Source organism: Erigeron canadensis, chromosome 1 (genome assembly GCF_010389155.1).
Source record: "Erigeron canadensis isolate Cc75 chromosome 1, C_canadensis_v1, whole genome shotgun sequence".
Taxonomy (NCBI): Eukaryota; Viridiplantae; Streptophyta; class Magnoliopsida; order Asterales; family Asteraceae; genus Erigeron; species Erigeron canadensis.
The window spans coordinates 36438861-36457672 of record NC_057761.1 but is presented as its reverse complement, the minus strand read 5'-3'; the positions used below and the strand labels follow the sequence as shown (position 1 = coordinate 36457672).

The 18812-nt window shown below is 36.9% G+C and overlaps 2 protein-coding genes across 2 annotated transcripts; both read left to right on the top strand.

Moving 5' to 3' along the window:
- Window positions 1-1734: 1734 nt before the first annotated feature.
- On the top strand, window positions 1735-4332 carry LOC122591299 (G-type lectin S-receptor-like serine/threonine-protein kinase SD2-5). The gene has a single exon (XM_043763544.1). The coding sequence runs from the start codon at window positions 1735-1737 to the stop codon at window positions 4330-4332; it is 2598 nt and encodes an 865-aa protein (XP_043619479.1).
- A 13135-nt stretch (window positions 4333-17467) lies between these two features.
- LOC122585096 lies at window positions 17468-18812 on the top strand. The gene has a single exon (XM_043757190.1). It carries the CDS (start codon window positions 17605-17607, stop codon window positions 18643-18645), a length of 1041 nt encoding a protein of 346 aa, XP_043613125.1. The 5' UTR covers window positions 17468-17604; the 3' UTR covers window positions 18646-18812.

Genomic DNA, 18812 nt, shown 5'->3' with positions numbered 1-18812 from the left:
TTTAACTTAAAATTTCAATATTAATTTTAAGTTTCAATATTTACTTATCCAAAATATACATTATATCTATTCTATATTTACCTAAAATAACTATAATACCGTTATCTCTTTTCAAATTTTAACCAATCATTTTTTTTCTCTCCTCCATAAATAATTTTATTCTTAAATTCATTCAAAATCTTTTATTACAGAAACCGTACATTGAAAAATTATAAAAATTACATGGGTGTTCTTAAAATTTCATGCTCTTTCGTTAGAGTGGTCATTCGATATACTTTCGACAAATTTTTAAATTCGAAGGCGGAACTTGTACGGCTAAGAGCGGAGCCCGTCAGGTAGATCACCCATCACCGCCACCATCACATCATCACCCCACCATCACTGCCGCAACACGCTATGTACCGAATTGGTACCCACATAACACCCCCCCCCCCCACCAAAAAAAAAAAATAGTGTCAATGTTAATAATTCTGCCTGTGGCAAGATTCGAACTCATATTGCTCTTAAAATGTGGAGTTGTTATCATAATATAGTATGGATATAGATTAATCAATTTTTCACCTGCAAGGTTCAGACGGCAGGGCCATTTAGTGGAAGACGAAGACTCCAAACCGACTGCTAATATAATAGTTAATTAATGATGAAAACATATTGTACTACGAGATCTTAGGATCAATTAATTTGTCATTGTGTAGGAAATGAGAAGGAAGTTAAGTGCGTTATTGACTTACTTTACATAATGTTGTTAATTATATCTTTAGTATAGATATATATTGTAGTATATATGCATACATCTTCTTCGATCTCTAGTTATTCTTTGATATATCGATCCATTCATTTGGTTGTAAAAGTACGTGACTGCATTCTTCTTTTTGAACAGCTAGTCGGTATTTGAAATCAGGGGACAACCTCATCGTATAATGGTGAAGCCCTGCACGTACTCTAGACTACGAGATTTAGACCATAAGCCGTTATAGGTGATTCCTGCACGTACTCTAGACTACGAGATTTAGACCATAAGCCGTTATAGGTGATTCCTGCATGTACTCTAGACTACGAGATTTAAACCATAAGCCGTTATAGGTGATTCAAAAGAAAAATCCCATGACATGTCACTCTAGAGAGTCGAACCCACATTATGTAAGGTAAAACATTCTACTCATGGATTTTCATTCAGTATTTGGGTATGTTTTAATTTGTGGCTGTAGAATCATCAATATGGGCAAAAAAGTCATATTAAATATTTTGTAGTAGGGGAACTAGTAGTAGAAAAATCACCTTCCACATTTTGGTGATTGCAGGTTGATGAGTCATAACTTTATGGATTAAACGAATGTTAGAAAGTTTGAGAGCTATATACATATTAAATCAATTTTCCACCTGCAAGGTTCAGACGGCAGGGCCATTTAGTGGAAGATTCCACACCGACTGCTAATATAAGGATTAATTAATGATGACAACATATAGTATTACCAGATCTTAGGACCATTTTAATTTGTCGTTTTGTAGGAAATTAGAAGGAAATTAATTGCGTTATTGACTTGACTTTACATAATCCTGTTAATTAATTATATCTATAGTATATATACTGTAGTATATATGCTTAACTATTCTTTGACATATATCTGAGTGTATATGGTTGTAGTAAATCTTTGATATATCGAACAATTCATTTGGTTGTAAATGTACGTGGTAGTGTTGTTTAATTATATGGTTGTATGTACGTACGTGATCATGAGGACTGCATCCTCCTCCTTCTCGTGGATCATTAACTGTTGGTATATTAATTTTCTCATCATCATTTTATTATCTGCTTTCTACTCAGTTATAACACCTACTACTGCTCGGCTAACACCATATCCGCCTTCTACTGCAAATCTTTCCACCTCATGGATCATCAGTTATAATGCAGATTCCCAATATATATTTGACTCAAATCAGATAGCAACAGGAATTTTCAACCCCATCCTCCTTACAGAAACCAATGTAACTCGATTCGCACTTAGCTTCTTCTGTCAATTAGGGGAAAATAGAAATTGCAACTCTAAGAACCTCTTTGCCATATTCATTGTTACTGAAGATTATGAAGTCAGTTTCGTATCTCCTCCCTTAGTTTGGTCAGCCAACCGAGACCATCCCGTCCAGAACAACGCGACACTGGATTTCACAGCCGCAGGAGAACTGGTGCTGCGTGATGCGGATGGAACAATGGTTTGGACCACCAACACGGCTGGTAAATCCGTGATTGGCATGAACTTAACTGATGCTGGAAACCTGCTGCTGTACGATGTGAATCACCAAGTGGTTTGGCAATCTTTTGATCACCCGGCCGACTGTTTGTTACCTGGCCAAAAGTTGTATCAAGGTCAACAGCTGACATCATCAACAAACTGGACAAGTGATCAGAAAGATATGTTCTCCCTTGAAGTCACTGATGAAGGTTTGTTTGCTTATATTGAATCAAACCCACCTCAAGCCTATTTTAGTGCTAACCTATCTGCACTAATCGTAGCATATAATGATACAAAAATAAAAAAAGGAAAAAGTTATCTTAGATTATTAAATGGGAGCTTGTCTGTATTCATTCTTTCTGTCGAGCTTCCTGAAGTTGTGTTTCCCATAACTCAAGCATCATCGGCTCAGTATATGAAACTGATGCCAGATGGGCATTTAAAAGTGTTTGGATGGCAATCAAACAATTGGCAACAGGTTGGTGATCTATTTACTGGCTCTCATGATGATGATTTAATAGGAGAATGTGATTATCCTTTGGCTTGTGGGAGAAATGCCCTTTGCTTGAATAATGATAACGCAGAATGTGTTTGTCCTGTATCAAACCCCCCTGAGATACAATATTTCCGAGCAGTAAACAATATAGAACCCAACCTCGGTTGCTCTGAAATTACTCCTCTCACGTGTAATGCAACCCAAGATCAAGATTTAATTGCAGTCGATTACAGCAGCTACTTTACATTTACCGCCAACTTGCAGAATGTGAGTTTGGAGACATGCAAACAAGAATGTTTGAGAAATTGTTCATGCAAAGCAGCTCTATTTCAGTATGATTATGATAGCAATTCAAGTGGAGAATGTTATCTACCTACTGACCTACTTACACTGGCTACTGATCCAGTTAATAATTATAAAAATTTTAAAGTTTTTATAAAAGTCCAGAATCCATTTGCATCACAAAAGAGAAAGAACCAAACTGCGAAAGTCTTAGGTCCCGCCATTGGAATCCCTCTTATTGTGGTGGTAGGTTTTGTTATGTTTATTGTCCACAAGAAAAGACAACATACTCAAACGGAAGAAGAACAAGAAGAGTGTTTTGATCAAGTACGAGGATTGCCCACTCGGTTTTCCTATGGCGAGTTGAAAGCTGCCACTGGTAATTTTTGTAAAAAGCTTGGTGAAGGAGGATTTGGAACAGTTTTCGAAGGGATCCTAGAAGATGGCTCCAAAATTGCAGTTAAATATCTTCAGGGTCATGGGCAGGTCAACAAATCATTCCTAGCTGAGGTTGAATCAATTGGCAGCATTCACCATGTGAATTTAGTGAGGCTCAGAGGATACTCTGCTTGGAAATCTCAACGACTTCTCGTATATGACTTCATGTGTAACGGGTCATTAGATCATTGGATCTACCATGGAGATCTGCAGGGGCATGTACTAGATTGGGAATGCAGAAAAAACATTATTCTTCATATTGCTAAAGGATTAGCATATCTTCATGAAGAGTGTAGGCAACAGATTATCCACCTTGATATTAAGCCTCAAAACATACTACTAGACGACGACTTTAATGCCAAGGTATCTGATTTTGGGTTATCTAAGCTTGTCGACAAAAATAAAACCCAAGTGATGACTACTATAAAAGGAACCCCGGGGTATATTGCTCCAGAATGTTGGAGCAGCTCAATTATAACCGAAAAGGTGGACGTATATAGCTTTGGGATCGTTGTCTTGGAGATCTTATGTGGGAGGAAGATTTTCGATAGATCTCTTCCAGAAGAAAGTTGGCATTTACTAGCCGTCTTTCAAAAAAGCTGGGAGCAAGGAACGTTGTTAGATATGGTTGACAAGTACAGTGAAAATATGCAAGCAAATGGTGCCGAGGTGGTGGAGATGATGAAAGTAGCTTCATGGTGTTTACAAACCGATTCTACGAGAAGGCCTTCAATGTCGACGGTTGTTAAGGTGTTAGAAGATGGAATGAGTGTTGAATCGAATTTGGATTACAACTTCACAGATCTGAGAATGCTGAAAACAGCAATTGCACAAGAGAAAGAGCTGACACAGATGATGCCTTCTATTCTTTCATGGCCAAGGTAATGAAGTGGTTATGTTAATTTTTACGCATATCTTTATTGTATGCTTAAGTGTAGATTAATAAGTATATTGTTGGCTCTAAATATAAAATATATGTTGGCAAAGGACATACATGTTATTTTTTTTTTTTTTTAATGTCAAATGTTGGTTTGTACACACCTGAACAACACCAAATATTTCTTTAACTAGATGGTTATCCGAGATGACAACAACAATACATAACATTCATTTGTCAATTCATGATGGCTAGCCCAGGGTCAAAGGCACCTCCAGTTTACCCAAGATCTTGAAGTCGATCTTTAAAGATGACAAGTTTTGAGGTTTTCTGTTTGTAACGACGTATGAACAACATCTCATTATCCAAGATACGTGCAAGGTTTCACCATTATATGGTGAGGTTAATTACCCTGACGCGATATCCTGACTAAATGTTCGGAAAAAAATACACAGCATTCGTAGTGTGTCATGACAACGTTAATATATTTTAAACCAAACATTTGTGTAAGAAATGATAACACACAACCTGTAAAAACACACCGGGTCAAAATGTGTTGTAGTCAAACCACTTCCAATTTAATAGTTTGGTTCTCAGCAAAGACCACATATGAAAATTTCTTACAAAAATATTAAAAAGTGATCACGTAAACAACTATAGATTAATATCAATGACTAAATCATAAGATAAAATCGAGATCGGTTCTCAAAATCTTTTACACGATCAAAAAAGAAATCAGTTAAACAATTCTATAGTTTATATCCTTCCTCACCAGAAGATCCTGATGGGATCTCCTTGAAGACGTTTAATTAAAATCAATGTGATAAAGAGGTAGAAACATGTAAGTTTATCTCTTTTAATTATGAGATTATTACTTATAGATGTAACTAACTATGACAAAATGTTTATGTTAAGTAAAGATCTTATAAAATGTTTATACCATGTAATGAATTTTCAAATCCTAATTATTAGATGTACATGACCAATCAAAAACTTACATGTGGTAGATTATATGATTGCGACTAGGGGTGTAAGAAATGAACTGGAAAACCGAAAAACCGATCCGAACCGTGTAAACGGGTACTATAAATACTTGATGACAATTGGATGATATGAGAATAATTAATGGACATTGATGAACATGTTTGTTATTTTAGAACTTGAGGGATACTTGTTGATGTCAATATTTTTGTGTTCTTATGCATTATATGTGTTCTAGCTATTGTATAGTTTGTGCAATGGATACATGTGGGACCAGGTTGCGCTACTAGGCAACCTAAATCGAGTACTTGTGCAATTTAAGGACTTGTCGTTAGTATATTGCTAGCTCATTAACCTTGTTCATATTGTGAATGGCTTTGGCATTAGATACTTGTCATCAACCTAATGTTGACCTTGTTTACTACACTTTTCAGGTAGTCTCGGGAATCCAAGAAGTGATGGTTGATTGATGCTTGCACCATGATTTGGGCTTGGACTTTCATGGATCCAGGATTCACTCACCCTATTTTTTGTATTTCTATACTTAAATTTTGATGTTGGATTCACCGAATCCTTTTCTTTATTCATGTAGTTCATATTTTACGATAATCTCATGTATACGCTATATCTTTTCTATAATATTTCGAGCCTAGCTCGGGGTGTTACAGAATGGTGGCCCATGCGTGGTCGTAGAAAATTAGGCGGTTTGACCTAGACTACGGCTTAAGTAAAAACTCTTCCTATAGCATGCATGGTTAGGAATTTTGAATCCAACGTGAATTGTATGAACCTTGTAAGTGTACACTAAGAGTTCGTAAGCAGGATCGTTATACGTAATGATATGAGTACAATTGGACAATGTGTTGTTTTGAGATGGATACTATGTGATCAATGTGTTGGTTTGAGATGAGTACTATGTGATCAACGTGTTGTTTTGTGACGAGTACAATGTGAACAATGTGTTATGTTGTGACAAGTACAATGTGATAAATGTGATAACATGAGTACAACTGGGTTGATGCGAACAATGTGTTGTTGTGTGGTTGTGAAGTGCATGAGGTCAATGTGGTTATTTGAAGTCAATGAGGTCATGTGCATATTTTTGGACAATGTGTTGTTGTGTGATAGTCAAGTGCATGAGGTCAATGTGGTTATTTGAAGTCAATGAGGTCATATGCATATTGTTGGATTTAGATGAATTAAATTGATGTTGTTTGATGATTTAGGGCAAAATGAAGTTATGGCATTAATATGGTTTAATATTGTGGCAACCCTAAACGAGTCTGATCAACTATTTTATGGTTACCCGATATTATAGCACATTAATGACATCATGGATTGCACACGTTTGGCTTGGAGTATAATAAGGAACCGATATGCTTAATGGGAGTTGATTGGCTGGAGGTTAGCCGTTGGTACACCCTGTATACATACCCGGCCAATAACTAGAGAGTATATCGAATTCGGATTATACTTTGAACCACTTGTTTTAGTTGTTCGGTTGTGTGTTGTATTGAACAAGTATGTGGTTTGATGATGAACAATATTTATTGTGAACTTGGTATGATGACATGATACATAACGATTCCCCTAGAACATTAGTACTTTTGCCTTTGTGTAAAGATATGATTTATGTGTGACATATCGGTACGAGAGCATTGACTACTTGTGTGACTAACATGTAAGAACTTTGAGACTAACCTTCGGGTCATAAACTTTAAGATCATTACTATGGTGGATACAATTAACCATACTGGTAGGTGTTGCCAAGCATTTATGGTGAGAAGAGCTAGCTGGGAACGATACATTGCAAGATGAGCTAGCTGAACTTAAAGATAACATATTTGGCATCAAGAAGGCCCATCGTACAAGCGAGCTAACCCATGAGCGCCTTCTTCGTTGAAATCAAACCCTATTGGATGCCAGCATGAAAAGGGTTAGTATTTCACTTCTATTTCAACATCCCTTGAAAACCTAAAGAATGAAGTTTTGAAATTAACTTGGCCACTGAGGTGCCTGGTCTTGTCTCATCTCTACACCAACTCTTTCAATCGAATATTTGCTTCACCGCCCATCTAAATCAACTAAATCACACTGTCTCCACCTTCTCAAAACATCAAGATGATTTTCTCACCACTTTTACCAAGGAAATCTCTTCCTTGAAATCAACATCTTCTTCTGCTACTGCTGCCACCTCTGATGAAAAGACCCAAAAGCTTGAAAGAGAGGTTGGCGATCTTAAGGTAATCATGAACAAAATGTTGGGCCTCCTCAAATCTAAAATGGAAGCTGCTGATGCCTCTGCTACTTCCAAGGGGGAGAAACATGCTGAGGAGGTTCCAACAAATGAAACACAAGAAAATTGAACCAGTTGAAATGGTTGAACATTCTGCTCTCCTTGCTCCCAAAAATGTTGAAGTTAATATTGAGGGGGAGCAAACTAAAGAAAGTCAAGATGATAAAGCTGATAAGGTTGATGAACCGACAGCTAATGTTGAGGGGGAGCAAACTGATAAAGAAGTTGATGAGAAGACAACTAAGGACGTGCCAGCTGGTCTTACTAGAGTTGTTCCAAAGCCCGCTGAGGCTGTGCCAGCAAGGCCCATAAATGTGTCTACATTCAAACCAACTCCTGAGTTCCATGCTGCTTTTGAAAAGAGATTCGCTGATAAAGGTAAAGCAGCTATGGTCTCTCAAAGCAAGCCACCCAAACCTCGTCAGCAAGACAAATTGATGAGTGGAGCCTTTCCAAAATCAACAACTGCTTCCACTGAACTCTCTCATGAAGAAGTCGTTCGTTGACACGATATTTTGAGCAAAAAGAAAGAAGAGGAGCTTTCAGCTAAGTTCATCAGCGAGCAAATTGTTAATGAGGAATTACAAGGCGCTGATGAAGAAACAAGAAGGTTAGGGTTGGCAGCGCTTAAAAAGGATGAGGAGCAGTTCTTTGCAAAGAGATCAAAAACCTTGGAGGGGAGTCAGGCTGCCTATCTTGATTCAAGAGAAATAAGGCAAAGAAAGAAGAAATTATTAAGGTCACTCTTACTCTCACTCGGCAAGGTATGAACTTAAGCTTGCAAAGAAAAGGTGTGCCCAAGTTGTACAATCTAAAAAATGTTAAACCTGCTACACTTGGGCCAACTGAATGGATAGAGATCTTTAAGCTGATAAGAGATAAGAAGACACCACAGTATGATCCCTTACTCAAGATGGCTGGAGAGCAAATTAAAGACATTAGAAGTAAAGAACGAAAGTACAAGGTAAAAGACTCTTTACTCAGCTCTGCCAGACATCCATATCCTCATCCTCCTCCCCAGCAGCCAAGAAGTGGCATAAAAAGGACAGCAGTTGGTCATGCAGTTTCTCCTTCCATGACCAGGCTTGCTCCTAAATCTGATATAGAAAATGAGCCACTACTTAATTTGAGAATGCCATCAAGAACATTCTTTAAGGATGGTAAGTATGATGAAAAGCTGGGTGGTCTCTATTTCTACAATGCTCATGGTCATGAACTCTTCTTCACGACCAATGAAATAGGTATCACTCCCTCTGGATTTCTTGTTAAAATCAGAAAGTATTGCATCAACTCTTTGAACAATCATGCCTTTGTGAAGCTGATCGATCAAGAACTTCTAAAGCCAGAAAGACAAAGAGATGTTGATCTGATCAAGGCCAAGGAAGAATGCATGTAGGAGTAGTTAGCCTGTTTGATTGTAATGTTGATATTTTGTAACAATGTTTGTCAAATCAGCATTCATATCTATCTATCTTGTAAAAAATTTCTCCAAGTGCATACGACTCACTCTCAGCTAAGTCTCCTCAGCGAATAGGGGGAGATTGTTGAGTCATGGATTCACTGACGAACTAGCTGAGGCAAGTGCTCACTGAGAGGATCAGCGATAAGACTGCTTAGCGAGCCCTCAGCGACCTCTTTATCTTTAAGTCAAGGATAAGTTTGATGACTCACTTCCAAATGTTTGTAAGTCAAATATAGGCGGGAGTTTGAAGATAAGAAGACTGGTCCCAAGGACACGTGTTGATCAAGTAGAGAAGACATGTGACCTTGTACCAAAATGGTACATGCCAGTTTCTCTTTATTACCCATTTGGGAAAGAAGACAAAACGGAAAGAGAACACCCTGCACAACAGTCTTATCCTCCAATAGATGGTTGACAACCTTGATGTGTCAACATCTATTGGTTGTCATGTGACTCCTTCCTTTGACTATATAAAGGAGCACAGACCCTAGCCGCAAATGTGAGTGTGTGCTACAACAACACCTAGTGTGTTTTTTTTCTCTGTTCTCACATTTGTTAAGTTTTTGTATGTTAAAAACTTAACAATATTTTTCTCTCTTCTTTATTGTAAAACCACCATGTATTCACCATTTAATTAATATACATATGATTAAACGTGTTTACTCTACTTGTTCTTGTTTCTTTGTTTAAGATTACATTAGTTGTACCTTAGTATAATCTGTGCAAACAAAGGACTTTTTAATTTTCGATAAATGAGAACTCAATTGGTCAACTAGAAGGTGTTAAGCCCTCCTTCAAGATTTGCCTTCGTTCAGATTAGAGCCAACTGCGCGTCCATAAAGCTGACATCTCAAAAATGACGTTTTCTTGCAAGGTATGTACATTTAGAATACACCGTTGTGCTGTTTGGGTTGACTAATGCACCGACGGTGTTCATGGACTTGGTGAAGCGGGTATGACGGCCCAACTTGGACAAATTTGTCATTGCCTTTATTAGTGATATACTTATTTACTAGAGGATCAAGGAAGATCTTGCCGAACATATACGCGAAGTGCTAGAATTGCTTATAAAAGAGAAATTGTATGCGAAATCCTCTAAGTGCGAGTTTGGATTAGGAGAAGTTCATTTCCTCAGTCACGTGGTGAGCAAAGATGGATTCATGTAGATCCTAGCAAGATTGAAGCGGTCAAGAATTGGAAGCGTTGAGAGAGTTGAGAAGCAATAAATTGTCTTTCAAACTCTCAAGGACATGTTGTGTAATGCACCAATCTGGAGTCTTCCGGATGGAGTGGAGGATTTTGTGATATGTTGTGATGTTTGGGGTCAAGGATTGGGGTGTGTGTTTATGCAACGGGGCAAGGTCATTTCTTATGCCTCCCGTCAACTTAAAGTACATGAGAAAAACTACCCCCACTCATGATTTAGAATTGAGAGCGGTCGTCTTCGCCTTGAAGTGTTGGAGACATTACCCTTATGGCACCTAATGTGTAGCTTACATCGATCATAGAAGTCTTCAACACATTTTTGATCCAGTGAGTTGAATATGAGACAAAGAAGATGGCTTGAACTTTTAGCGATTATGATTGTGATATTCGATACCACCTGGGAAAAGCTAATGTCATAGCCGATGCATTGAGTAGAAAGGAAAGGGTCAAGCCGAGAAGAACAAGGGCCATGAGTCTCACAGTGGAACAAAGTATTTGTGATCGGATCATAGGAGCACACGTAAGCTACTTTACCGAAGAGTTTTAGTAATGAAAGGTTAGATGGCATAGAGCAACAATTTGATAGATTAGAAGACAATGGGTTATACTTAGTTGAAAGGCTTTGAGTTCCCATTTTTGGCAACTTGAGAATATTTCTCATGAATGAAGCCCACAAGTCGGCTTATTCGGTCCATCGGGGATCGGATAAAATGTACCTTGATTTGAAAGATTTATATTGGTGGCCGGGCATGAAACCTGATGTGGCTAAATAGGTGAGTGAGTGCCTTGCTTGCTTACGAGTGAAAGCCAATCGTAAGAAGCCACCCGGTTTATTGGTGCAACCAGTGACACCGGAATGGAAAATGGGAACGGATTGCAATGGACTTCATCACGAAGTTACCAAAAAGGCAAGAAGTGGTTGTGATACTATATGGGTGATAGTGGATCGGTTGACAAAGTCAGGTCACTTCTTAGCCGTTCGTGAGACCGACAAGTTTGACACCATTGCGCGCTTGTACATTAAGGAAGTGGTGTCTAAGCATGGAGTTCCGGTTTCTATCATCTCCGATAGAGATATCCGGTATAGCTCAAGTTTTTGGAAAGCTTTTCAATGAGTAATGGATACTCAACTTGACATGAGTACGGCGTTTCATTCTCAAACGGATGGACAAACCGAGAGAACCATTCAAATGCTTGAAGACATGTTGAGGGCTTGTGCTATTGACATTGGTGGAACTTGGGAAGATCATCTACTATTAGTTGAGTTCTCGTATAATAATAGTTACCATGCGAATATTCAAATGGCTCCATTTAGGGCACTTTATGGTAGAAAGTGTCGTTTTCACTCGCTTGAGCGGAGATTGGCGAAAGCCAACTTATTGGGCCAGAAATAGTAGTTGAGACGACAAAAGTGATTTCTCAAATCAAGGAGAGATTACAATTAGCCCATGAGGGACAAAAGAAACATGCCGATGTGAGGCGTAGACCATTGGAGTTCAATGTTGGTGATCATGTGCTTCTGAAAGTCTCCTAATGGAAGGGTGTGGTCCATTTTGTGGAAAGAGGAAAGCTTGGACCAAGATACATTGGACCTTTTGAGATCATTGAACGAGTAGGCAAAGTGGCTTACTAATGGAAGCTACCTCAAAAGCTTAGCGGTGTGCATGACGTGTTCTATATTTGTAACTTAAGGAAGTGCTTAGTGGATCCTACACTACATGTGCCTATGAACGAGATTTAAGTGGACAAAGAGCTCAATTTCGTTGAAGAGCCGGTAGAGATGTTAGAACGTGAGGTCAAGAAATTGAAGAACAAACATTATACGATAGTCAAGTCCGATGGTATGCTAGACATGGAGCCGAATTCACTTGGGAGCGGGAGACCTTATGAAGTCAAAATACCCGCATTTGTTTAGTGATTAGGTTTCTATCGAATTTCGAGACAAAATTCCCTTAAATGGGGAATGATGTAACAATTGTGACTTTGACTATTTGACCATATATACAATTTAACTAATTGTCGAGTTGTCCAATATAGTTCAAGTGCAATTTGGAGTTCATTTAAGTGCAATGTGTTCATATAGATCAATTTATCGTTCAATTTGGGACTTATGTGCTAATTAAGGTCATTAGTCGTGCTAATTGAATTTACATCTTGAGATAACATTTAGATTAATTGGCTTTACGGTGCTTGACGACATTTAATCTAGTTAAAAATATGAAATGGATCCTCCATGGGTCAAACCCATGACCCATCACCGAACTAACTTCCTTATTTTCCACCCATCCATTCATTCATCCCCTTATCTTTTCTTTCTTTCTTCTTGCAAGAACAAAACACACACACACACACACAAATGTCTCTCTCTAAGATTCTTACACCAGGATTATGGTTTCCAGTTAGATTAGTGCTAGAAACATCATTTATTATATCTCTTTTGCATCATATCAAAATTTGAGTAGTCAAAGGTTCAAGAAAACTCTTCAAACGGGTCAATTTCGTATTTGAGCATTTATGGAAGCTTTTGGTATGTGAAACTCATCCTTAATTCATCATTTTATGTTTGTAAACATTCTTCATGGTCAAATCATAAGAATTCTTGGTCTATTTGGGTTCAAAAATGGTTTTGGGTCAATTAGGGTCAATTAGGTTTTGAAAGAGGGGTTTTTGATTTAGGAAGTGGGTTTGTGAAAATAGATGATATTTACACTCTTTGATACTTGTGGTGAGTTGTGGTAAAATCTCCGTTTATGCGTTTGGTTGATCGATTTTAAACAAAAATGGGTTTAGGTTCGAATTTGCAGGGGCGGATGCTGAAATCTGGGGGGCGGACGTTCTAAAGGAAGGGCGGAAGATGTTTTCAGCATCGTTCGCGCTTTCTCTGTCTTTTGTGCACTTTCCGTTTGATCATCGGTCGACTTTTAGTGGGCCGATACTTACATATTAGTCTTATATCTTCATTCTAAGGTCAACAAAATTGTTAAAACTCATTTCCAAACACTTTGATTTTCACATCGAATTTTGGTGCTAAGTCATTGAACCGTGTTTAACCAAACCTTTGAGGAAATTGTGAGATAGTATAACTAGTATTGACCACGGCTTGTATTGTGACTTATATTGTTAGGTTGTGGACATTTGATGATTGTTGCACATTCATAGCTTGATCTTAACTTGTTGTTGCTGAATCAAGGTGAGTTTCCTAGCTCCCTACTCAATTGGTATTCGGGCTGAAAAGTGTACAACTTTTATGTGTTGACTTGCTTGATTGTGCAATTATATATTTGCCTTGATTTGTGACATAGTTCAATTGTGCATACGCTTGATTTTCTTGATTGATGACATGACTTGATTGTACATATGTTTGAGTGTCTTGGGTGATGACATTATGGAGGACAAGAGGACAATTGAGGGACGATGTGTGCAGGCGTGAAAACATAGGACATGTTAGGATACTTGTTGATATCATTATTACTTGTTCTTGCTTACTATGCGTATTCTAAATACCTTAATGTAGTTCATTATGTGAATACACGTGTGAGGGTCATTGATGGACATGGTAGATATGGAGATGATGATTAAATGAGTATGATTGATTTATTTTTTATTAGGATAGTTGTACATACATGAAAGACGATGATACATTTAATGAGTTGCCAATGTGGTGGGAAGGCTGCGGGTAACCCTATATATAAGCATCTAAGATTCCTTAAATGTAAAGTCGTATGAAATGTATGTGCATTGTGTTTGGTTGATTTGATGGATAAGATGAACATGGTAACAATATAAATGGGCACTTAAGTGCTTGATGACAATATACGAGTACTTTAAGTACTTGATGGCAATACAATTGTGGGACAATGTGTGCAAGTGCAATAAACGGGTACTATACGTACTTGATGACAATATATGGGTACTTTAAGTACTTGATGGCAATATGGAGGACAATTGAGGGACAATGTGTGCAAGTGCAATAAACGGGTACCATACGTACTTGATGATAATAAACGGGTACTATACGTACTTAATGACAATTGGATGACATGAGAATAATTAAAGGGACATTGATGAACATGTTTGATATTTTAGAAATTGAGGGATACTTGTTGATGTCAATATTTTTGTGTTCTTGTGCATTATATATGTTCTAGCTATTGTATAGTTTGTGCAATGGATACATGTGGGACTAGGTTGCGCTACTAGGCAACCTAAATCGAGTACTTGTGCAATTTAAGGACTTGTCGTAAGTGTATTGCTAGCTTATTATCCTTGTTCATATTGTGAATGGTTTTGGCATTAGATACTAATGTTGACCTTGTTTACTACACTTTTCAGGTAATCTCGGGAATCCAAGAAGTGATGGTTGATTGATGCTTGCACCATGACTTGGGCTTGGACTTTCATGGATCCAGGATTCACTCGCCTTATTTTATGCATTTCTATACTTCAATTTTGATGTTGGATTTACCTAATCCTTTTCTTTGTTCATGTAGTTCATGTTCTACGATAATCCCATGCATACGCTATATCTTTTCTGTAATATTTCGAGCCTAGCTCGGGGTGTTACATCAACACCCCAATTTTATCATCAAATCACAAATTCATGGAGATGACAATCCAAATTGAAGATTCAATGATGAAGATAATAGGCTAATTCTCTTTTAATCATTTTCATGTGAACAATTATGTAAGACAACTATATTCAACCTTTCTTATGTTCAAGTTGGATTAGATATTTAATTCTTAATTAGTGTTTTGCATCTAATGTTGTTTGGTCTGAACGAATGATTACTTGTTTATGATTTTGATTGAATTTCATCTATCTTTTGATTTCAAATTCTTATTACTCATGGATTATTGAAATAAGCTCTTATGAACTTGTAATCTAGTTGATGAATGGATACTTTAGTTGTGTCAATTTCCCGGTTTTCATTATCGTGAATCATCACAATCCAATCAATTAGTTCTTAACATTCATTCGATCCAAACTTTATAACGAATCATGTCTATGTGATTTCCAACGAATATAAGCTAGGTTATACTTTTGAAAACATAATTAGAAGCATGAAAATAGTCTGCTTTATTATTATTGTTTCAGTTTGTTAAGTTCATAATTAAATTCAATTTTAATCGGTTTTACATTTATGCCTAATTTAATTAACTTTGTAAATTGTTTAACACTTTCCAATGATTCCCTGAGGATACGATACTCTATTTACCCTTACTAATTATAGGCAATTAGTTTTATTTTTGATCGGTCCAATGACATTGATCGCATTCTCGAGTTGAATGGGATTCTAAAGAAAAGAAAAAAAAAAGGTCACTTACATTTTCGAGTTGAAAAAAAAGTAAAATAAAAAATTTATAATTTGACAATTATGTCCTCTGTCAATGCAACCAATAAAACTATACATGCTCAAACAATTATAAAATATAATTGTATCATGATGTTATTATTAGTAACGACAACGGTACCCAATCTCGGCATAAGTCGGGGTACGGGGGAGGTATGATGTAGACGGACCTTACCCCTACATAGAGTAGAGAGGTTGTTTCCATATTCACCGAAGTGGAAGGGGCCTCTGGCCCAAAGAGTGTAAAAAAATAGGGGTAGATCCACCGGAGTGGAAGCTTTAACCGGATGGGAATAATTTCGATCTCAAACTCTCAATCTCAAATATACGATCTGAATCTCGAAATCATAGGCTCAATCTCCGTTCCAAGATCCAGGAGAAAGAGCCGTTAGAGGTGAGAGAGTAGAGGGTGGGGAGAGAGAGAGAGAGACCCAAAAATGATGGTGTTTATTAGTAACTAAGTTATATATAGTTAAAAACCCGAATAAAAATGATGGTGTTTATTGTGGTTTGAAGCCTCTTAAAAAATGCATTTAAAACTCTTGATGACAAGATCACTTCAATACCTTTTTCAATATGAGCAATCCTTTTGACACCTACAAACTCGATGTCAATTGTCCCTTTACATATTCAAGCAGCCATACACGTACAGTTCAAGGTGACCAAATGACATTAACATCAAAGTTAATAGAATTAGACAACAACAAAATAACAACGGTAACAGATTGTGGAAAGATACTGTGATGATTCTAGTGTAAAGGGTAGTGGAAAAATAATAAATCATAACTTTGGTGAGATGGTAGATTAGTAATTTTAATGGGTGATAAATCTTTCCTTCCAATTTATATCATGCTAAAAAGTTTAGGATGAAAAAGTCTTTTTCCTTCCATACAACAACATAAAACACCAGGAAACTTCCAACTAAAATTACATTAAGGTTTAACAACACATCAAGTAAACAACATAAAACAGTCAGTTAAGACCTAACAGAAATTTATATCTTCTTGCTTGTCTTGCTTTTTCTCTTCCATCTTCTTCCATTTTGTTCATAGACCTTAACAAGCCCGGTATAATTTCAACTGCCCTTTAACACATCGGAGGGTGAAACCAACGAATAAATCCATGTCTTGATCCCTATTCAACCATTGTTACATTATTTCATAAATTCCTTAAAAAAATCCCAAAAAAATAGAGGAAAAACTCGCATTTCTAGCGCAACAGTTAACCTTCTCCACGGGTTATTTGGAGTCCAGGATGTTCGAATAGTAGATGGAGATCCACATTCACAAAGCACCATTCGTGATTTAAGGTTTGGAAATGAAAGAGTGTAGAGAAAAAGGTGAAAGAGTGATTTTTGGGAATAAGGTTTGAAGAAATAAATCTAAAATAAAAAGGAGGAAAAAGGCAGGCGGGGGCTGGGTGACAAAATACAAAATTGCCCTCGTATGCCTAGCACGTGCCACGACTTAACGTTCAATTACTAACGCCATTAGTTTGAAGGATGTAACGTGCAGCAAATGTGACTAGTTTGGATGTTTTTGTTTAAAAAAATTGACAAGAATGTAAACCACGAAAGTGAACAAACCATAAGGACGAATCCTGCAATTAACTCTTTTCTTTTTCCTTGTATAAATCAAAATAAAAACTCAAAAATGTAGTATTGGAGTTTAACTGAAATCAATAAGTAATAAAAACAATTAAAATGATAAATTATTAGAATTGAAAACTTTAAGTGAAAATCTGATAACAAAAACTATACTTGAATTAAAATAATGAATTTGTTAAGATTTTAAAGTTTAAACAATTATGATAAATCGAGTCGTTTTGCTTTGGATCCAACAAATGAATACACAAATCCAAACTTAATCAACCCACCGCATTCTCTTCCCCACAGACCCTCTAACACCATCATCTCGATCTCCTGCTCAGAAACCACATTTCTACTGTACAACACACAGGTAATTTACTTAGTTACATTATAGATATGTATCACAAGCCTACTGCTGCTCCCAAATGGCAAAAACCAATCACCATTAAGCTCCCCTTTTTCATTACTCTCATCACCCTAATCATCTTTCTATTACTAATCATTCTTATTCAGATCAATACAAACAAACCCACTTCCCATTTAGGCCTAGTTAATCAAAAAATTACATCTTTAAATCAACCCATGTTTCCAAAAGTTGAAATTTTTAACAAAACTGAAGTCATTTGGCAAATACCCAAATCACCAAAATCATTACTTTTTCTTGCTCATGGATGTAATGGCAGAGCTTCTAATTTCTGGGATAAATCTTTAAGTTGTCAACATTGTGTTGGTTTGCCCGAGGAAAAGCGTATTGTTCTCGAAGCTCTGGCTCGAAACTTTGCTGTTATTGCAGTTTCAAGTAAAGGGAAATGTTGGTCTTTAGTGAAGGAAGTATTAGTTGTGGAAAAGATTATTAAGTTGTGGGTTAAGAAACATAATCTTGAAAAGTTGCCTTTTGTGGCTTTAGGGGCTTCTTCTGGTGGTTATTTTGTTTCAATGCTTGCTAGTAAGATGAAGTTTAGTAGTATTGTGATTATGATTGCTGAAGGTGTTTTTGATCGGATTAATGTTACGAAAGACTACCCGCCTACGCTTTTTGTTCACATGCCGAAAGATAAAAGTAGGAAAAGGATAATCGATGTGAATGTTGAGAATATAAGGACGGAAGGTGTAGATGTTGCTGAAGTTCAGTGTATGGAGTTGCCTTTATCGCCGAATTTTCTTGCTGATAGAGTTCCGGGACTTGACATGGAGATTTCTGTAAAATTGTTTGATATGTTTAAGGAGAAGGGCTTTATTAACAAAGAGGGTTATTTGATAAACGATGGGCGGGTGATACCCTGGAAAGAAGCAATGACTGAAAGGAAGATTAGTTTGCCTAATAAGCTTTTGGTCAGTTACATTCAGGAGGAACTGAATCTTGCATTTGCGTATCATGAAATGACAAGCTTGCAATCCGAGCAAATCTTTAACTGGTTTGAATCTCATATGAGATAATCGTTATGTAAACTTAAGTAGCTTTTGAGTGAGTTATATGAAATTAATGCTGATCTTAGTTTTTGTTGTTTGATAGGAATAAAAGTTTGGCTACTAACCTATATGTACACTGAAATTATAAGAAAAGGGGATGGATTTGTGTCCTAATGAATTACTTTCACTGTTCA